This window comes from Furipterus horrens, unplaced genomic scaffold, assembly GCF_987537825.1.
Source record: "Furipterus horrens unplaced genomic scaffold, mFurHor1.1.pri manual_scaffold_10, whole genome shotgun sequence".
NCBI lineage: Eukaryota > Metazoa > Chordata > Mammalia > Chiroptera > Furipteridae > Furipterus > Furipterus horrens.
Genome location: NW_028327180.1, coordinates 34,874,368 through 34,897,526, shown reverse-complemented (window position 1 = coordinate 34,897,526; position 23,159 = coordinate 34,874,368). Strand labels below are relative to the sequence as shown.

Genomic DNA, 23,159 nt, shown 5'->3' with positions numbered 1-23,159 from the left:
CGATTAAAATAAATGACTTCAACTCCCCCCTTTAAAAAAAAATTATTTATTTGTTTGTTTATTTATTTATTTTTAGAGAGAGGGGAAAGGAGAAAGAGAGGGAGAGAAACATCACTGTGTGGTTGCCTCTCACTCACGCCCCCAACTGGGGACCTGACGTGCAACCTAGTTATGTACCCTAACTAGGAATCGAACCAGCGACACTTGGTTCGCAGGCCGACGCTCAATCCACTGAGCCACGCCAGCCAGGGTTCAACCCCTTTTTGATGCACTCTAATAGAGTTATTAAACTTAGCTGAAGCATAGCACTGTATTTCCTTCTTGCTCTTCGTCCCTCCCCTCCCCCGCTCATTCCTATTTCAGAACATACGGTCAGCATTCTTCACCCATGAGAGAGCAATCCCAATAATGTCATTACTTTTTTTTCTTTAATTGTTAAAAATTTATTTTCCAATTACAGTTGACACATGATACAATATTAGTTTCAGGTGTACAGCACAGTGATCATATACCTTACTAAGTGATTGCTCCAATTAGTCTAGCACTTATCTAACACCACAGTCATTACAGTACAGTATGCTATACTTTACATCCCCATGAATGTCATTACTTTTATCATTTCTTCTCCTTTATGTGGAACTCTTGCCATGAAAACATACAAAACATACATTGACTAGAGAAAGAAGTAGAGCATATAAGTGAACTCTTCATTTTTCATTCATATCTATTCTACTTGTTCCTATTAGAACATTAGATAAGTTGCTGCTTGATGAGGTGACCTCCTTTCAGGAGAGTGTTTTGCTTTTTTATGTTTGTTATTAATGTTGTTTTATTCTACACTGAAATACAAGAGGAATACAGAAGAAAATTTTTAAATTTTTTAAGAAAAAATGTCATCTAACTGTAAGAATTCATTTTTATTAATGACAGTCTGGAAAAATAAACACTTACAAAACAAGAGGCTGAGGAAAAACAACTCTATGCGGACACAGTGTTGAAATAAATAAAAAATACATAATACATTTTCCTATTTTAAATTTGTACAAGTACACAGCTGACCTAAATGAGAAAACCTGCAACCTGAGGGAGAGTCCCAGAGTACAGATCTATGGCATCTACTTGAGTATCAAAATGCCTTCAAAATATGTTCCTAATAGTATAAATATTAAGGTAATCACTGATGTTCAATTAGCAAAACAAATATTGTAGGTTTATTATCTACAGGGTTAAATGTGTTGAGAAATGAGAAGAGTGATAATAAGGCATGATTGCTGTCCTAAAGAAATTCACAGGGGACAGAAACATGTAACAGAACAAAAGAATGGAATATAGAAAATTCTACTAGAAACCCAGAGAATACAAAATGAGGATAATAAAAAAAGAAGATGCCAAAAAAAATGGGTTATTAAAATTCTTGATTAGCTAAACAACTTAAGAGGATTAAAATAAACATCCTAGAAACAGGATTACTATTTTGGAAAAAATAAACAATTTTTCCCTAAAGTGGGTAGGCTCATTGCAAAATGCATGGTTTCTTTGATGAGTACCAGTTAAGTAATTTTTCTCAAATAACTTACTGGGGTATCTTCTTCACACTCCTTCCACTCCTGATAAAGGTCTCTCATATCCAACAACCTGTTGTCCAATTTTTCCAAAGACCAAATCTGCTTTCCTTTTCCTTTTCTTCTCACCTGGATTGCAGGCTCAGTAAGAAGAGAGCCTCGCTGCAAAGACAGTAAGAGTGACTAAGTAAAGTAAGCAAACGTTATTAACTAAAACACAAAGATACACAACATGGAAGTCAAACCTGAACACTCCATACCCACCAGTCAACATCAACCAACATTGTAACTGCTATCATTCTTTATTCTGTTAATTGTAAAGCATCCCAGAAATGTCACAAGCTTAGCATAATGCCTTTATCTCCAAGTGCAACCAAAATTTAAATTTGCATTGCTGTTGGATATACGTTTAAATTTAACACACAAAAGACAAGACCATGTTTAATGGGAAGTCAAAAATGTTTTATTCAGGCCATTATATTAGTGGGTAGAAAGAAAGCCATAGTTATGGGGAAGAGTCTAGTCCAGGAGCATGTGTGAATAATCCATGGACATGGACAACAGGGTGGGGACTGACCATGGGAGCAGGGCGTGAGCTGGGCGGAGGAGGGCAAGAGGGAAAAATTGGGACCCCTGTAACAGAACAACAATAAAATATTTAATTAAAAAAAAGGGGGGGTACTGAATGACAGGGGAAGGTTTTCTGGGATGGGTGATTAAGAAACTATTTTTTATCTTCCAAAAGTTTAAATTTTTCTGAATGCATAGCATCTTAATGTGGTACAAAACACAAAATGTTTAAAGCAGTAAACTGAAAAGTATCCTATTTACCCTTTTGGAAGCAACAAATGATACCATAGTTTGAATTTTAAATTAACATGGTAAAGAACTAGATAGAGATGCCAGTTGCACAGGATTGTGAATGTACTAAATGTCACTGAAGTGTTCATTTTAGAATGGTTAATTTTATGTTACTGTATGTGAATTTCACCTTAAAAAATAGCATTTGTTGAAGTTTGCCCAGCTTATAAAAGCAATGCATTTTTCATGTAGTAAAATATTTAAACTTTTAAAAACCACAAAGTAGGAAATAAAAATGTCCTTGTGTATCTCTTGCAGAGAGATTATCAGTTATCTAATCAATTTAGATTTACCTACTGGATAAATTTATCAACTGTTCTGATATGTCTACTTAGAACTTTGGAGAATTGCCAAATACACCAATGATGCTTAATGTCTTGCCTATAATGATTAAAAAACAAAAACAAAACAGAATTCACATAATGAAACAAAGATTTTAGAATTCTGAAGGTAAAAAGCCACCATTCCCTCACCTAAAAAGGCCCTTTTACCTTATACTCAGCCAGCTAGGGAATAAATACGAAACTCTCATTAGTGATCTGTGGGTAGCAGCCTTTCAGGGGACAATACTAGAACTAGAACTAAATGGTGATGAGCAATATACTACAGCATCTTGATGTGGCCCTCCTGCAAATAATTACAACAGGTATGGTGGGGTTAGTATAAGACCAAGAGAAAGGAACAGAAAAAACGGCATTCAGAGCATGGACAGGACATTAAGTGAAATAAGAATTTTCAAGTATAAAAAAAAAAGTATGCATGACCCAGACTGAATTAAGGAGACTATCTCCTTAAGAAATACTTCCTACTCCAGCTCCTCTGACCAAAATCTGAAAGTACTGATTTATTAAATCAATAATAGAGCGGATTAGGAGCCTTCTGTTAATAATGGCTGCTTCAACTCCAGAAATGTGCATCATCTCTACCAGCAAGAAAAAACAAATAAACAACAACAACAACAACAACAAAAATGCCCCCATAAACACACTATCAGGTGCCTGGGAGGAGAGATGCCCAAAGTGACTTGAGACACTTCTAGGTGTTGACCGGGCTTCCCGAAGGCAGAGTTGCTCCTTCCAACAAAGCCCAAGCCAGGATACACAGAAAAGGGCTACAGTCATGCTTAAGGGACAAGAAATATCCACAGTTCTGTTTCTTCAAGTCAAGCACTACAGGATAGGAAAAGACCTTGCTCTTCTCAGTCCTGTAGAAGAAGCTGAGCCCTGTAGCTTTTGACCATGATTGGCTTTCCTCTAATATTTTTTATCTGGGAATTCCACCTGCGCCCGTGGTTTGTCCTATAATACCAACAAGCAAAATAAAATTCTAAGTGAGTAAAATCTTTCAAACTACACACAGAATAAATATGAAAAGACAATTCTCCACAAAGTACTGATTACATCACATATATAATACTTTCATTACTAAAAACACTAGGCATCATATTTGTCAAATATATACTTTGTGCAAAACATTGACCTTGAAGCTGTGATTCTGTAAGAGAAAAAAGATGTAGTCCCTGTTGTCAAAATAGAACAGAATACCCAGGAAAGATTCATTAAAGCTTTGCTGTGCCGAATACTGTAGGAGAAACAAACCACACAGACACTCAAATGTTTATCTGAATACAAAATTCCACCTAATTAATCAAAACTCCTGTATGAACTTGATCAAGAGCTAGAAAAGAACCTAAATAAGAAAGAAGAGTTGTCACTGGATAGCAAAGACAGAAGATTTTGATGAGACTTTCCCCCTATATTTTATTAAGTTTATTATATCGTACAAAAGAGATTTGTAATCTTGAATACACACAAAGAATAACTGATGAACAGTTTTTCAGAGCAATGTATTAGCAAGTAGCAAATAACACGGTTTTAAGTAAAACAAAAACCTAACATGGTGGTAGCTGCCGAGTGCTAACAGAATAAAGGAAAAAACCACTTTGGGAAAACTCACCAGAAAAGACTTCTCAGAAATAATTTAAACAGATGGAAGAAAAGGAGTTGAGGGAAATAAATTGGTAAGTCTGGGTGGGGAAGTGGAGAGGATATTTCTAGTGGATAATGGACATCTATGCACAAAGGTAGAGAAATAAAAGGAAATAAATTTTCCTCAAAAGGGGAGGACAACTACAGAAAGAACTAGATTGCGGAGGGTATAGATGGGGATGAGGCCAAACCCACTGGCGTTTAAATAAACCCTGGTGAAATATAAAGCAGTTTTATCCAATGGTATCTATTTTTCCCATTAACAGCAAGCTCACCTTCCTGTTGGCATCGAGACTGGAGGCTAGAATCTGTAGGGTTACTTTGTACTCTGTTCTTTTATCCAGTTCTTCTGCAATGTAATTAGCTTCTCTCACCAACAGATTGGCTTTAACAATTTGTTCCCTCAGTCTCATCAGACTGTTATTCAGGGTTGCTTCTCTTTAAAAAGAAAAAAAAAAAAAATGGGGGGAGGGAGGAGATAACCATGAAGCAGCACATCAGAATATTATACAGTACATGACATGTTAATGCCAAACTGCCAACCAAGCTTTACAGCTGCCTTTCACACACAGAGTGCATTACTGACACCGACCCCTGCACGCGCTTGTACCTGGGCTGTCATAAGCACTGGCACGTGCTCCTGTAACAAATGGGCCCTAGATTAGGGAAGTGCTTCAAACCTTTGACTCTATATAAATCAACTGGGGATCCTGATAAATTGAAGATTCTGACTCAGTAGGCCTGGGGGTGGGGCCTGAAATGCCATATTTCTATCAATCTTTAGGTGATAGAGATGCTGCCTGTGGGCAGACCAACTCTGAGTAGCAAGAAGTTAGTTAGGTACAGTCTGTAACCATGGATAAAACATTTTAGTGCAATGCTAATTAGCCAGTATAGGGGTCAAACTTGCAATCTGCATCTCATTAGCACCATGCTTTATCTACCTGATCTAATCAGTCCAGATAACCACCTTTCTTTTTTTTCCTTTTTTAAAAAATCATCTACCCAAGCTTCAAAACCTAAAGTATAATACAATGATAAAGTATAACTTTTAAGTACAAGTACTTGTTTTTTCTAATGCAAAAGCCATACAAACTAAACACAGGTCAGCATGTAACACAGGCAGCTTTAAATAAGTCAATATAAACTGACAATTTCCATTTTTTTCAAAAATGGTTCTTAGCTGTACCACTCTCTTTTAATATAATTCTTTCTAAAGTAATGTCTAGATTTTTCCACTCTATCTTACATAGGTGGGTTAAAGATGATGAGCACCTGCTTCTGCAGATAATGAAGGCCCGAGGCACCACCTACCTCTCCTCAGCCCACTGTCTCAAGCGCTGCTGAGCACTGGGCGAGTGGAAAGAAAACCTGTCCACGCTACGACAGTTCTGTTTCTCAGGAGACAGCCTTCTTCGTAGTTGCTCCAATTCATGCTCATACATAAGCCTCTGGCGCTCTAACGCAGATCGCTTTTCTTCTTCGTGCTGCTGTTCTAGGCTGTTCAGTATTGACTGCATTGGGTCTAAATAAGATTTTATAAAAAGGTAAATAATGAACAAAAGGTGAACTATACAACACCATATACCTAAAATGTTATTCTATATTGCTATTTGTCTTCCTAATAAAAATGAGATTTTTAAAGAGTTTGGAATAAACTTAGCTTTCTTTACCCTCAATTACTTATCTGTTCTGTCTGATATATGCCAAACTATCTTCCTTACAGAAAAAGCAGGTCTATTATATGTTCCACACATAACCCAAGATATGGTTACTACCCCAGAAATCCACTACGATAATGAGCAAATGATAATCAAGTTTCAAACCTGAGAAATTCTATCAGTGAGAACAAAGTTTGCAGTGACTTGTATATCAAGGAAGAAAGAAGGCAAGTTTTTATAAATATAAGAAACTAAAGCCTAAGACACAAGAGAATAGAGTACAGAGAACAACCTAAGGAATTTTTGTTGTTGTTAACATTTAAAGCATCTTAGTCATAGACATTTTTAACTCTCCATCAACTTTTAAAAGAAACAGAGACCAAAGGAAGAGGTACTAGTAGGTGAAAAGGGGAAAGGGAATATAGTCAATAAAACTGTGACAAATTTACAGGGTGACAGATGATCACTAGAATTAGTGGGGTGATCACATTATAAGGTATAAAAATGTAGGGTCACTATATTGTACATGTGAAACTAATATAACCAATATAAGACTGTATATCAATTACACATAAATAAAAATAAATTTAATTTTTAAAAAAGATCCTAAAATGCACAAGAGATCTCACCATTATTAGCCAGAGCCTTCATGGTCACCTCCATCTGCGCGTATTCATAGTTGAAGTTGATTTCACTGGACACCTCGCTGGAGGAGTCTCCGTCTACATCCAATTGCTCAGAACTGGTATCATTCTTCATGGAGGTATCTTGGTCCTCATTCTCTCGATCTGCTTTCTTTTTCTTTTTTGGCAAATTCAATCTTGGGGAAAAAAGATTATTTCTTAAATAAATATATACACATTCATTTCATTCATTAAATACTGGCATTTGCTAGATGCCACGGGCATGTAACTATAAGGCAATTACTGAACTCAGTTTATATTCCAGTCGTAGAAATAAGACGCATACGCACGTGGAAATAATTACAACAGAGAGTATGACACAAGGCCATGTGACTGTTAACAAGGAAAAGTTATGAATGAAACGACACGGGATACACAAAATTTGTGTTGCAGAAGCTGTAAGGGATAATGCTGAAAAGAATCTACTTAACCCAAACTATGAAGGCCTTGAATACTAAGCCAAGCAATTTACACTTGATTTAGTTTGAGAAGGAAAAAAATAAAATGTTTTCCATACACTTTGTACTCCTCTACCCTTTCTTCAGTCATCAAAATGTCAACTGGCCTACAAGCATAGGCTCTCCACAGGCTATGAGAAAAGTTAGTCTGATACCTGAAGCACAGTGACTGGGGACGGGAAGAGAACCATACTAGCGTTTTAATGTTACACAATACGCAGCCACCTTTCCTTGCCACCACAGCACTGACTTTGTGTGAGAAACAGCGTGTGCAGCCCCAGGATGATGGACCCTTTCTTCCCCAGCTGGGAGGCAAATTCCAGCAAATGAGACTTAAGTGGAATGGTGCTGGGGACTCGGATAAGTCTTCTGAGTGCTGCAGCCATCTTTAGACCATAGAAAGTGTCACAACAATGACAAGGCTTCTGCCATGACATTTTGAGGGCCTTAGCCAATGCCAACAACCATCTTCCTCTGGGTTTCTTGTTTTGTCAAAGAAATAAACTATCGATTTAAGTCACTATAGTTAAGTTTGCTGTTACTTGCAGCTGAAAGGAACACAAACCTTACTTTATGAACAAGGACACTAAAACCACTAATTTTCTCCTATTAAAAAAAAAAACTGAACAAATAAAAAGAGAAGCATGTCAGAAAAAAATTAATGAATTTTTATACCAGATGGCAAAACAATCATCTTCCACTCAGAAATAAAAGGGAAAAAATGTGTAAGTAAACTCAGTATTTTTCCTGAGTGTATTGTTCATATTCTCTCAGGCTCAAACCATATAGTGAGCAAACATATATACAGGATGGGGCAAAAGTAGGTTTACAGCTGTGAGTATGCAAAACACAGTTTATTCTTGTATTATTATTTATTAATTATTGTATTATTTTCCAAAAGAACAACTATAAACCTATTTTTGCCCTACCCTGTATATAGTATATAATTATAGCATATATAGTAAATATATATACTAAAAAATATATATTTATGGAGTTATATTTATTTTCTAATATATATTCTTCTATTTTAGAGTATAGCCTTCAATAATCTCCCTCTTTAAGAACCATGAATAATGTCATACCTGAAGAAGTGGTTGTTTCCCCATAATATCCTGTCCCCATGGTGTAGCTGTATAGGACTGGATACAGAAGAGCCATTTACAAATGTTCTGTAGGTAGAAGAAGTCAGACACGTAAACAATGATTATCATGTTTTCTCCTTTAATTTTCTGGTACCACAGAGATCTGGTTACTAGGAAAAACAAAGTAATCAACTCCCTAAAATAAAACCTGTCCTTGGTGAATTTTATTATTTATATCTACTTCTTCATTAGTTTACCTAAAATGCTTATGGTACTTAGTGCAATAATTATCTTTTGTTTATCAAAGTTCTAAATTTGTTATATAACATAATAAGGAGTAAGTATGGAACCATTACAGCCAATAACAGAAAGATGGTGGCAGTATATGTTACAACTAAAACAAGTATTGCAATCTCATGTATGAAAGAGCCAGTCAACCATTTGGACTCTAGATCTGCAGGTATTAAACCAATGTTAAATTCTTCTGTAACTGGCCATAGCATAGAAAAATGTCCATATCTGATCAGTACACAGAAGATTTGTCAGGCTTACTTGACTGTTTATCATGACAACAGAGTCCAACAAAAGAAATGGTGGGTAGACAAGTATTAAATGAAGAATTTAGAGAGGGCAGGAAATAAACAGAAAAGTATTCATACCACTATAATATTGACATTCCTGGAATACCACTGTCATCATGCCTTTCTCCTGCTGAAGAGCTCATTTGCTTAGATACAGAATAAAGGTCAAGTTCTTTAACTTGACATTAAAGGTCCAACTACAGGAAGCCCTCTTTACCTCCTCCTTTCCCTCTTCTACTGAACTCTCACCTCAGCAAAAACAAACTTTATGTTCTGTCCACTAAACATGACTGACTCTTCCTCCAAAGCCAGATTTATACCAGTCCTACAAAGTGAAATAGGGTTCCCATTCTCCATTCCCCCAAATCTTACTCAGCTCTCAAGGCTCAGTTTGGTTTATACTTCCAATGAAAAAGCTGCTCATCGTTCCAGCTTATAGGGTCTTTGTTTCTTTTAAGTTCCTAAAGCACTTCCCCAGCATTATATTGCTAGTTTTTGTTTTGGTTTTTTTTCATACATGCATACACACAAAATCTTACTCTGTCTAGATATCCCTTACCTGGTGGGTTTTTTAATCCTGAAAGAAATTGGTCTTTATACATGTACTCCTATAGTCTGATTATTCAAAGTATGAGCTCAAAAATATAGTTATGACAAGAGGGGATCTACTGAAATCAGCAGATTTTAGCCTTTATGATACAGATTCCTTAAATACAATGAGTAATTTAATTAAAGGTAAACACATATGTAGGCTTATTTTAAAAAGCTGCAGCAGTTAAGCCATGATTAGTAAATAAAAGCATGAATATAATAATAGTTTTCAAAGCACTTCTGTGTGGGTTCCCAGAGAACAAAGCTATTTTTATAAGCCTAACCTGCCCTTTTTCACTGTGTTGGCATTTGAACTGACAATGAGTAAAACTGCCGGTGCTTGAGCACAAATCAAGGCAGTGGCGCCAAATAATACTAATAGTCACTGGATCATTCACTGCCTCACCCTCACAATCTACAAAAAACATTTTTGTCTCTGAATGTCCTGGATGAAGCAGTAAAAATTATAATTTGTATTAAATCTTGACCCTTGGGTACACAACTTTCTACATCTCAGGTGACAAAGTGAGAAGTACACAGGAAGCACTGCGTAGAGGCACACCAAAGTCTGATGACTGTCTCAAGTAAAAGACACACACAAAGTGGTCTTCTGGCAGACATGTTCTTGAAAATAAACAAAGCCAGCCTGTCACTTCGAGGAAAACAACTGACAGTACTTGTTGCCAACTGCAAATTCCAAGCTTTTAAGTGAAAATGAGAGTTTGGGAAATTTGTGTCAATATCCTCAAACCAAAGACCACAAAAACACTGCCGTAGCTGAACACGTTTATTCCTCATGCAGAGGGGCAAGACACGCCACAGGAAGCCTGGGAGTCAGGGACAGGGCGGTGAGAAGAACCTGTGGCAAGATTTGGGCTTTGCTGGATGATCTGGAAGAGGGTTAAGGAAGTGGGGGTCCTCTCTATATAGGATGCTGTCAGAAAGCAGGAGTAATTCTATGGTGGGGTATTTAATAAACGGTGTTTGGTATTTTGTGTGTGGCACAATGACCTTGATTTTTCTCTGTGCTCAAATAAAACTACTAAGTGGCCTGCTTTGTCTTACTTTATCACCCCTTAGTATAACTTGCCTAAGTTCTGTTCTGTGACATTACTTAATAGGACAACAGCATGCCCCAGCTAGGAGTGCCAGGCCCGCTTCTGCTATTAGTCTTCTCTTTCTCACTGGGATCCTTCACCAAGAGCTTGAAAGCTTCCCAATACATACACTTTAGAGATGAAATTGGTGATGATGTTATTGATTTTTTAATATTAATGATGAAATGGATCAACATTCAGCTATAAGTTATACAGAGTTACACAACAGGGTAGTAACAGTTTCATAGCTTAAGAAAACAAGCTGGCAAACATTTGATTTAATCACGTTATGCCTCTTCATTCATTAATTCATTACTTATTGAGTGTATGTATATACACACACACACACACACACTAGTCTTATATTAAGTACAGTACTAAGGATAAAGAATGTAAAAAGAAAGGTCCTTGTCCTCAAGGAGCTCACAGTCCAATGGGGTAATGAAGATAAACAGCCCATAAGAATACAAAACAGAGTATTAACAGGAAGCACAGGGTGCCCTGGGAATACATAGTGGGGCCCTTAATTTAGACCAAACAGGGAATTCCCCAAAGTAGATGATGGCAGGGTTAACCCTTGAAGGTCAGATAGGAGTTAGCTGGTAAAGGAATGGCAGAGGCAGAGAAACAGAAAAGTAGGAGGAATGTAAGCAATTCTGTATCTAAAAGAGTAGAAAGCCATTTGGCTATTATGGTGCGTAGAACACGGAAAAGATGAGGGTGCTGGCAGGGGGTCCAGTCAAGATCTGATGAGGACCTTATTTAAATAAGGCCACGGTAGTGGGTGTAGAGAGGAAGAAACGGGTTTAAGAGATATTAAAAAGTTAACATAAAGAACTTGCTAACTGGATATCTTCATCAAGTGAACTTAAAAGCAAACCAAGCTCTGGCTGGGCAGCTTAGTTGTTACAGTGTTGTCCCAAAACGCCAAGATTGCAGGTTCAATCTCTGGTCAGGGCACATACAAGAATCAACCAACAAATACACAAATAAGTGGAACAACAAACTGATGCTTCTCTGTCTCTCTAAAAATCATTAAGTAAAATATTTTTTAAAAAAGGAAACCAAGGTCAAATGTCCTGTATACCATCTGCAACTAGTATACTTTCTTTCTCTTACAAATTATTGTGACATTAACATTAATTAAAATACATTACCTGGTGTTCTTTTGAGGAGTCAGTATAACCTGGCCTTCTGGCACGATGTCTATAATACAGTGTTCAGGAAAAATTCCCATTCCACATAGTTGTATATCTTGGGAATTTGCTGAACCTATCAATGTATGCTCCTACAAAGGAATCAAATTCACTGATGAATACCATATTCTTACATGTACACAAAGTGAAATCATCTAGTCTGAGCTCTCTTATAGTGATCTATTACCTTAGTTAAGAGATTTTTAAAGCAAATGGAACAGGCACAGGGAATTTCTGGCTTTCTCTGAAACTCATCCTACAAGTTCTAGTTCCTTCAAGGAATAATGCACTGGGTTAAGTTATACCCTTTAAACTGAAAATACTATAGTCATTATTTTCTGTTGAAATCTTGCTTCCAAATATTTTATACTACTCTCAGAGTATGAGGATGGATCAAAGATATTGGTCTGAAAACTAGTTACTAAGGCTGCACATCACTTACCTGGTCTCAATCAAAATAGGTCAAATACAAAGATAAAACATTATTCAAATACAAGGAATTTGAAAAGACTAAAATTATTTTATGAATCACACGGTCTCCCTAAACCTCAGAAAAGATATAATAGATGTATTCTTTTTTATTGTAAACCCACCCCTGCCCAATTACTGAATTCTCTACACCCCAATCACCAGCATAACTTTTTGACCGGTTACTGAGAAAACTGACGTAAAAATCAAGCTCCGTCTTATGAGCTTCAATACTTGACTGCCCATCTATGATTAAGTGTTAACATAACCTGGATGTGTCCTAGGCCATCTTCTCTTTCTACGCAGCTAGGTCAGTGGTCAGAAATGAAATATTTTTGGCTTAGTGAGTCACATGCAACACTCAACTCTGCTCGTGTAGTGTGAAAGCAGTCAGACAATACACAAATGAGTAAGTGTGGCTACTTTCCAATAAAACTTTATTTATGAGCACTTAAATTCGAACTTCATATAATTTTCATGTGCTTGAAATATTATGATTCATTTGATTTTTTTCAACCATTTAAACAATGTAAAAACCATTCTTAGCACCTGGGCCATATAAAAACTGGCAGGAAGCTAGATTTGGCCTAGGTTGCTGGCTCCTAACCACAATGATCTCATCCAGTCCCATGAGCTTTAAATACTGTCTACATATAAATTAAACCACCAACCAGGAACTACATACTTTGGTTGCATTATTTTTCTACCTCTATTTCCACCATCCTAGTCTCAGTCACCATTATTCTTGCCTGTCAGGAACAACTTGGATGTCTAAAGACATTTCAAAGTGAAAGAGCCAAAGCAGAACTGTTGCTCACACCCCTAGCCCCCCACCACTGACCCAATGATTCTATTTCTTTCCCCAATAATAATGGCGCTACCACCACCAGTTAGTCTACTAAGAAAGGTAAATGCTATCTTCAAGTCCTCTCTATCCCTTACCAGTCTACCTCTAGCCCCATGTCATTCAGGAAATCCTGACAGAATCCCCCTCCAAAACATATAAGGAATCGGCTCATTTTCCCCCACTTCTACTATCACATCCTAAAGTCTCTTCCCTGGGTGAACACAGGACCTTTCTACTATTTTATCACTTCTACCCCTCCCCCACCCCCATCCACCACCATCACAACAGCTGATCATGTGATCCCCTATTACAAACCGTCTGTCTATGGCTTCCCTTTGAAGGTCTAATGAAGTCCAACTTCTTACCAGGTTTACAAAACACTCTGTGATCTGCACTCCCACCCCCGCCCCATGCTAGGGATGACCCCTCTCCCTCTCCTGGAGCAACACCCAGCCACATTGGCCTGTTATCTGTTCTTTGAGTACACTGGCTGTTTCTTTTGTCTGAAATATTCTCCTGATCCTGACACCAGTAGTTTCTTATCAATTCCATTTCAGCTTTCATGGGCACATCCTCTGAGAGGAATATCCTGAACTGACAATCAGAAATAGCCACCCCATCACTCTCACATTTGAATTCCTGACATCACTCTGTGTCAGAGGTGACAGAGCTCTGTCATCTCCATAGCTGGCATGGAAACTCCATGAGAGCAGAGATCCAAGCACTTAGCACAGGCCTGGTACTTAAAGGCATTAAAGAAATATAAAAGAAAAATAAATGAACCATCGTTTCCCTTAGCCTCCTTTTCAAACTCAAAGGAAGATGATTCTCTCCTCTTATTTACTTGTAACACTTATTATATTCTGGGTTCCAATTCTTCCCATCTCATCTGGGATCTCAATCTGATAAAAAGGCCTCTTCCCCTCTGGTATTTTCACTTCCCCCTTTCTGGGGGTTTCTTCTCTCAACAATATTGCAGTGGTGTTTCCAAGGAAATAAAGAGTTGGGATCCAGAACTGGCCCATGGTATCCTGTTCAATCCTCAAGGCATGTATTTAATACAGAGGACATTCCAGGCAAATGTTTACTGCTCACTATAAACTGAGGCTTCCTGGCCAATCCCAGACCTTCCTAACCTGGAGAACAAGGCTCGACCAGGTGTAAACTACAAGTAATGCTTTTTTGACATTCAATAGCTTAATCTATTCCATGCCTGTCTCTGTCCCCCACTTGGGTTCCTCCTTCCCTTAAAAAAAAAGAAAGTCCGAAGAGAAAAAGGGCCCAAGACTACCTAAAAAAAGATAAGAGCCCCAAAGCACTTGCCACAGGCCATTTCTATATATAATCACTTTCCTCCTTCCATGAGAAATTCTAGCAGGATTTCTAACTGTGCCTTGGGAATCCTTTTTTGTCCTGGGGGTAGAAGTGGAGAAAAGTCTTGAGCTATAACCTAGATCGGAATTTGAGTGTAGAACCAGCTCCTAGTATCTCACCCCAAAACTGCAGACGGGTTCATTCCCAGTCTTTGCCCTTATCCTTGTTCTCTTTGCCTGAAATGCTCTCCCCCCTTGACCTAAATATGAAATATCTTTCAACAACTACTTCTAATTTCATCTTCTACCATTAGCCAACACTGACTTGTCCCTTCTCTGAACCCTGATACTACTTAGTACCTCAATTTACTATTGTGGATGAAAAAGCAGCTCTGTGATAAATCTGACCAAAAGTAATTCCACAGGGTGATCTGATCATAAAATTCCTAACTGGACAGGTCATGGTGGGTAGTCACCAGGCCTATAAAAAGGTTTATCTTTTCCTGAAGCCAGACCTGTCCATTGTTTTTGTGCATCTAGGTTAATTCACCTTTGAAATGCCAGAGAAATCCTTTTTTTCAGATCCCTCCGAGGAAGGAGTAATCTTAACTATCTTGCACCTTGCTTTCTCCCACTTTCATGTAATCTTCCTTCATTCCAAATGTATAAAAGAAATATCAAAACTATCATTTTGGGGAGCATTTGAGATCTTGCTTCCAGGCAGGTCATTAGTTTGGCTCAAATAAACTCTTATAAAAATTCTCTACAGGTTTGGAGGTTTCTTAGGTGGACACTATCTGGTGCATGAATGTGTTTAGATAGCAACCTGCACCAGACTCTTGCATCTTCTCCAACAATGAGCACAGTACACATGGTGGATGCTAAGTATCTGTTGACAGGCTGAATTAAGTTCTCAGGGACCAGATAGTAACTGAAACATGTAACTGTCTAATACAAATTCTAGAAGAAAAATTTTATTTCTCAACAAATATATTGAGCACCTATTCTGAGCTGAGCACTGAGCTACTAGAGACATGAGACAGACAACGTCCCAATATAAAGCTGACACTATAATGACAAGTTAAATCTCTCATTTGAGGTTATAATCTATTCTAATCTGGAGGATGATTTGCTGGAATCTCAAATATTAGATTCTAAAAGCTCAACTCTGCCAAAGCCTTACTCTTTTAAACAAGTTAAACAATAAGCTTTTCGATAAGTTCTAGAGTTCCTATAGTGCTCGAAACACTGCAATAAAAATATAGTATTTCCTCACTTATCGCAGTTATTACATTCTAGACCCCCCACGATAAGTGAAAATCTGTGAAGTAGGAACCTTACATTTATTTTAGTATTTATATATATTTTAAGGCTTTATAAACCCTTCCCAAACACTTACAAACCATTCCCAGTCCCTTATTAACCTTTTTCACACTTTTATAAACACTACTTATGTTCTTAAACATATTCTATACTCTTAAACCTACATAACTTTAACAACATACATACCCAGTACCGCAAAATCCGCGATATAGCAAAAAATCCGCGATAAATAATTAAATATAATATTTTTAAAAATCCCATGATACAGTGAGGCCCCAATGTGAACCGCAATATAGAGAGGGACTACTTGATGAAGAGGGAAAAAAAATAAACTAATCATAGGTTGGTATAGAAGTTTATCAGTAACTAATCAGTATCTAAATTCTGTGAAGGTACAAGGTGATCATAATAAGATAAAAGTTAATCAGGGATAGCTTTTCAGTCTCTGTTATATATGGGTATGATGACTCTAAAATACGAGGGAGGATTCCCCCCCAAAAAACCCCAGAATTATCTTCCGGAGGGCGGGCCCCTTTTAGTATAGGCTCCCCCTGCTATGCTAGTGTTCTGGGAACCCACCTGTACCAGTGTACCAGCTGGCACTGTTGTGAGAGGAGGCTGTGTTTGGCTTCAGTGAATTTTTTTAAGACTCTTTCAACTCGTTTGCCCATTTCATGATGGGTGACTTACGAGCATACCTGCCCACACCATACTGTGTGTTTAGCAGTTTTTGACCCAAAACAGCATGACCCCCATGCCCTACCCTCCCTATTCACCTGATCTCTCCCACAGCGACTTCTTTTGTTTCCCCAGATGAAAAATATCCTCAAAAGGAAGTGCTTTGCCGATAGGGAAGAGGTGAAACAAAAAATGGCAGAAGCACTAAAAGGCATCAAAACCAATGAGTTCAAAAACTGTTTTGAGCAGTGGGAAAAAAGTCTTGATAGGTGTGTTGCATCAAATGCAGAGTACTCTGAAGGCAACTGAAGTTTAAACATGTAAGAATACACAATTTTTTACAAATAAATTTGGTTTTGGGGGTCCCTCTCATATACTAGCTTTAGGGAGGATTTGAGATCTTGTTCCTTGGCATATGTTGTCAGTTTGGCTCAAATAAACTCATAAAAATTCTAAAATAAAATAAAATACTAGTTTTAGGGAAAACTTTAGAAAACATAAAATACCATATTTAAAAATCTCAAAAACAATCAAAAGATCAAAATGGCTTTTTAACCTTTCTTCATTTAAATTTAATTTCACTGGAGTTAATCAGTTAACTATTCTATGAATTTATTGGACCTTGCTCCCTTTATGAACGAACTATCTATGTGGTTCTTTTGAGAATGTCTCTTTGATCAGCCAAGACTTAAAAGGGGTGGGGAGGAAGTGGAGGAATGAAGTTGGAGAGAGAAAGGGCATATTCACTAGTGACACATCCTGCAATCAGGGAAAGTAGCATATTAGTATAGCCTGTGTGGTCCCTCAGCATTATCAGTATTCTCAGACAATTTCTGAAGGAAAAGGCAAACAAATGCCAGGGGCAATGAGCAAAAAAGTATTTGCTATTCTTTACGTATCTAAATAATGAAAATTCTATAACAAAAACTCACCCTTGCTCAACAGAACCAAGACTCTGAAGACAGCTTTTCTGGAATGGAGGTAGAAGGAAAGATACCTATCTGTATTTTACAAACGCAAATACTACACTAGATGAGCCAAACGGCTGCCACCCAAGAAGTTCTAAGAGGTCGCAGCTGTCTTATTCCTCCTCTTGGGTTCCTTAAAGCCTAGCCTACAGCCCTGCAAACACTGAATGGTGGCTGCCCCTGCCACCCGATCACCTCACTAGTGACTGTGAACGCTGGCAAAGATGACAACATGCAGTTTACTTTCAGTGGGAGCTGTGCTGTGAGGTCGACACATGCTTTGAAGCTGCTACTGACTCACTGGTAAAAACCCTTCCCAAGTGTGTATATATCTAATATGCTCCAAATCCTTCAGAATCACCCTCGCTTTCCCAGCTATTAGTGGCTGACTTGTGTGCATGGTGTCAGATGGACACTGGAGTTTTGGGGTGACCACTCCATAAACTATATAAATGTCTAATCACTATCTTGTACACTTGAAACTAATATAATATTGTATGTCAACTGTAACTGAAAATTAAAAAATTATTTTAAAAACAGCTAACTTGTGAGAAGAGTTGACCCAGAGTTGTAGAAGCAAAATAACCTTCCTGGAAAATTTGGCTGATGATTCAGAGGATGGAATCAATCATACTATGATCCCATTTCTGTAGTTTAAAAAAAAAAATGTATCCATATAAATCCATACACATACAAATACAAATAGATGCAAAGGATATAAATAAAAAGACCAAGTATTAACTGTGATCATCTCTGTGTGTTTGAATTTGGATGCTAACCTCCCACCCCTTTCCTTTTCTAATATGTTTTTATAGAACTTTTTAGGCGAAAAAAGTGTATTATTACCATTGTGTTTTAGGATGAGGGGAGCAGCTCTTCCCTCTGGAAGCCTGGCTCGTGCTAGAATAAATCTCCAAGTTTACCTCACAACTCCAGGCCGACCTCATTTTTCACAAGAGGGCAGGGCTATAAAAATAATTGTGCAGAGAGAGCTTAATAATCAATGGGAAAAACTGCAATTATTCTGTGGCCTTTAAAAATATGTGTAAAAACATTAAGAATTGTTATCATTATAATGTATAGGGAAACAAAAAAGAGTAAAGCATATTTACTTAGTATGCTGTAATTTAGTCATTAGAAACACTGAAATGTAAAGCATTTAATTTCTTTGTAAAAAGCTTATTCAGAGTTGTCTGACCAGTGCTTACCACCTTCTCAACACATAACTTACACTAGGGAACGAGTATCTTTTCCACGCCTTCGCAAACTGTCCAGCTCCTTTCTAAGCCTCTATCAGTTTACCCTTTGTGGGTTTTTTTTTTTTTTTTTTTTTTTTAATATGCTTCATTGTTTATGCTATTACAGTTGTCCCAATTTCTTTTCCCTTTGTTCCCCTCTACCCAGTTGTGTTTTAATGTTGCCAGATATCTACATGAGTTCCTTATCTCAGTGTTGTCTGGTGTAGCTCCCTTGAGAGATGTCTTTGTTCTTATCATCACAGCCACTTTCACTGTTTACCTCAATAAATTCACCTTCACTAGGCTCCTCTGGTTGTGTAGCTAGAATCTCACGAACGATAGCAGTGGCAACATGATTTACTAAATCATGGGACTAGAATTTGTGTATATTAGAACTATGTCAAGCAAGGACTGCCTAAGCATGCAAATAAGTTGCAAAATTATCTTGTGAATTACGTTCTATCTGTGGTTTGGCCATCATACCTTATCTCTGCCAGCTTTAGACAGAAAATAAATGGAGGATTCTGTTCATATCAACTTGGAACTAGAAAGAAATTAAAGATATTTTAATTCAGTGCCCTCATTTCATAAACAGGATGCTGAAAGTCACCCAGAGATGTGAACTCATCTGCCCAGCATCTTAAACTGACTTGAGAATTTGAAAGCAAAAAACAAAAAAACAAAAACAAAACAAAATGCTCAGCCTCCAAATTCCTCCATCCCACATCATGATACAGCTTTAAGGAAGCAAAAACTGTTCTTGCACTGAGAGCATCCTATTGAATGTGCTTGGTCATGAATATACTCTTGTCATGGGGTTAGCTTGGACACTGAAGAAATCAACACTGCCTTAAATTCTGCCAAAACAGGGCTGACCACACAGTCTGAAACAGAATCCCAAAACCTCCACACAAGACAACCAGAAATATTTTGACTACTCTCCAAAAGTCTTTAAATAGTTTCTTTGTTTAACTTTTTAGTTAAGGAACAGATATGAATCAGGTTTTTTCTTGTTGGGTGTCTGTGTTTGTGTGCTCCAGTTTGAAATTTGCCACATCAGAAAGAGAAAGAATTCATAGTTCTGAGAAATAAAAAGGGCAGAATATTTAAGTCCTAATCTAATATTCCAACTCTCCTAAAGCATGTGAATATCTAACACAAAATGCTGCCAACATTACCTAGAAGCACATTAAGTAATGTGATAATACATACTTTTTCAATAGACAATAATAATATACATAAGGTACTACAGAGAATACCAAATGTGAAAATGGTATGTGGAATACTTTATATTCGTATAGTGCTTCTGTTTATACAGTGCTTCTACACATACAATCTCATTTAATCCTCACAGGAACTCTGAGGTAGCCAGACTGAGAAAACTTCCATGTATAGAGGAAGCATCTGAAGAGGAGGGCGAAGGACTTGAGATTGAGCATCCCGTTAAACAGTGACATGGACTAGAAACACAGGGCAACCCCTCCTACTTTCAGTACCTGAGAATGCACACAAATGTAAGTATCAAAGACACGATTTAACTGACAGCATAATAAAACATGGTAGTCCACATTACACCAAGCAATTATGCCGGATACCTTTGATAAAAACTGGGAAACTAGCCAATGCATCAGGAATTCTTTCATCTCTTTAGAAATGAAATCACACAATTCTCTAATTTTAAAGCAGTTTCCAATTTTACCAGCTCATTATCTTTTCTTTCCTACTTACCTCAGTTAAACCCATATATATTATTTATTAACCTTCTGTTAAAATCATATAGCTCATTATATAATTCATTTATGTTCTGGGCTTGGTAAGGTTTGGGTAGCTCCTCGGAGTTTATGTAGTGTCAGGATTCATAAATTTGTCTCTTGTCTTCCTATATCCTACTATTTATAGCTTTCAATGTACATCAGTATTTGTTGGTTTCCTTTTCCACACTCTGACCCTCCTAGTCCTTTTTTATAAATCGATAATCCAAATTTTTAAACTTTCCTATGAGTGACTGGAAATACAAATGTCATATCGTGGCCCTATGAATATAAGTTTCTTTAAACATTTCCTCTTACGACCTAACGAGCCACTCACAGAAAGGCATGCTTCGTATAAACCACAAAAGCTTTAGCCTACTAATGAATCAGTTTTAAAAGTCATTCCTTAAGCTTTAAAGTCGTCTACTTAACTCCCTGGCATAAACCACATTAAACAATAGTAGTTAAGCTACTTACTTTGTTAGAAATAATATCAGAATATCATTTTTTATATTACAGGGTTTAATGGCATTACTCAATAACTAAAGAGAAACTATTCAAGAAACCCAAGATTTTTCTATACTTAAACTTATTCAAATAAAAACAACTGGCTAATTCATTATTTTGAATAAGCATGGTTCTCTAAGTTTAAAAAAAAAAATGCTGTGAAACACTGCTGTATTTCATGGCAGGAAATATAGCAAAGCCTATTACTTCACCTTTAAATAGTAAACCAGAAGTTCATTCAAAGCAGGATCAGCATTCAGATTAACAAGGAAACATTTATCATCCCCAACTTTAATTCCAGAAGATTGAAGAGATATTCCAAGACTCTCAAGTTGTTTCTGTCGCTCCTGTAAAATGTATTAAAGAAGTATTAGCTCCACAGTTATTGACACAGTTAGATATAAAAGTTCTCATGTTAGAGTAATTATTGAATAACTTTATAATTCAAATGTTAGCTTAGGACATAGTGTTATAAATTATTATATTTGTTCTCTTTCTGAACTATATAGTTATTTTATTTTGTTGATTAAAACTTTTTTATTTTGAAAAATAAAGCCATTTCAAATAACAAACAAGTATATTACTAAGTTCTCAATTTTCATTCTTGAAAATATCTAACATTTTCAATTCATCTTTCTCATTTAATTCTGTACATATCAGAAAATGTACATTTGTTTTACTCAACTGTGATGTTTCTGAAAAGCCAAGTTTTCGATACAGTCTCCCATCTGATACCTCAGTGACTCCCCAGCCAGGATAAAAGCTGAACTCCCTCAACAAAGTCCACATGGCTCTTCAGTCTAACCTATTTAATTTACTCACGTCTTGCCACTCCTACTTTCAAAACCTGTACTACAGTTACATGGAATACCTTCCAGGTCTCTGAAAGAGTCAAGAATGCTCTCTGTAGCTTAAGAGCTTGTACACCTGTATTTCCTAGCTGGAGCATACTTGTTCTCATACCAGGTAACTGTTAACTTGCCCACTTCTCTGTGCAGGCATGAATCCTATCTATCCACTGTCTTCCTAGCACAATGCATAACACACAGTGAGCATTCAAAATGTTGGTCTTATAAACTCCTCAAAATAAAACTTGCATATGCATTCAAGTACTATTTTCATAAGGATATAAGCCTTTCTTTTTCTGTACCTACTATCCTTGAATCCACACAATATATGAATGTATGCAAACAGGGGGACATGTGTGAACCCTGCAACTGATGCTCTATAATTAAGGTATATGAGTATAACTATTATAAAGAGCAAATAGTAATGAATCACAGTCACCAAGGACCTTTGATTCTGGAGAAACATAAAACATTCTAAGTCATTTAACTAGGGCCACACAATACATTTGCAGTATAATTGAACTACAGCTTTAAAACTTTGCTGTTTCTAGGGATACCATCGTCACCTATATGGCCACAGCAGCCTGGTGAATATATTTTGCTTAGAAGCATACTATTACAAAAGTAGGGATATTTGGGTTCTGGGTGCTTGAATCAAGTCTCTCTTCTAACAGAAAACACCACTGAATTCTTCCAGAAGCTTGACTTAGCATGAGACATTAGAGTTCTCAGCATTCAGTGCTAGAAGTGATTATCCTTGATAGAGAATCATGTTCCTAAAATGAGCAAGGCAATTCTGACATATCTTGTGTAGTTCCTTCTGAGGGAAGCATTTTTCACACAGGAATTTTGGTAGCTAATTAAGTCATTATTCCAATAATGGGAAGAAACATTTCTCTATAAAAATGTCTCTTTTAAAATAAACCATTCATAAACTAATATTAAGAAAAAATGTAGACTATAAATTAGTATATCAATTTATGCACTGGAAAAACCTAGAAGAAAGCACAAAGATATGAACTGTAGTTCCTTCTGGATAATTGGATCCCAGTTAATTTAAATTTTCTTATAATAATCTTTCTATATTTTTCTATAAGTAAATACTATCTTTATAACACAATAGTTTCTTTAACTTATACTCTTATTATGACTCCATAAATTCTCACAATGGAAATAAGTAAAAGATTTAAAGTGGCAAACAGGTTTTGCTCAAGGGCATATTTGCTGACGCTGATCATGTCCAGGTTTTTATTTTATGTGTGCATTTCTTAATGAAAATAGAAAAAATGAAAATAAGAGGCCATCTGGTATCATAGGTATGTCACTGGGCTTAGAAATTAGTCAACTTGAGTTCTGTTTGTTTATTCAAAAATGTTATTGAGCATACACTTGAAAAACAAAAAGATATGGCCTTTTTTCTTGAGAGTCTTACACACTCATTAGGTAACAAAACTG

The 23,159-nt window shown here is 36.8% G+C and overlaps 1 protein-coding gene across 1 annotated transcript in view; it reads right to left on the bottom strand.

The window, feature by feature from the left end:
• Positions 1 to 23,159, bottom strand: part of KIF13B (kinesin family member 13B) — a 172,005-nt gene that overhangs the window by 68,055 nt on the left and 80,791 nt on the right. The window contains exons 13-19 of the mRNA XM_090289006.1: positions 21,069 to 21,203; positions 11,725 to 11,855; positions 8,299 to 8,385; positions 6,702 to 6,892; positions 5,726 to 5,936; positions 4,687 to 4,849; positions 1,578 to 1,724 (exon numbers count right to left, since the gene is read on the bottom strand). Of these exons, the coding sequence (XP_090145132.1) occupies positions 1,578 to 1,724; positions 4,687 to 4,849; positions 5,726 to 5,936; positions 6,702 to 6,892; positions 8,299 to 8,385; positions 11,725 to 11,855; positions 21,069 to 21,203 (1,065 nt within the window). The remainder of the gene's footprint in view (positions 1 to 1,577; positions 1,725 to 4,686; positions 4,850 to 5,725; positions 5,937 to 6,701; positions 6,893 to 8,298; positions 8,386 to 11,724; positions 11,856 to 21,068; positions 21,204 to 23,159) is intronic.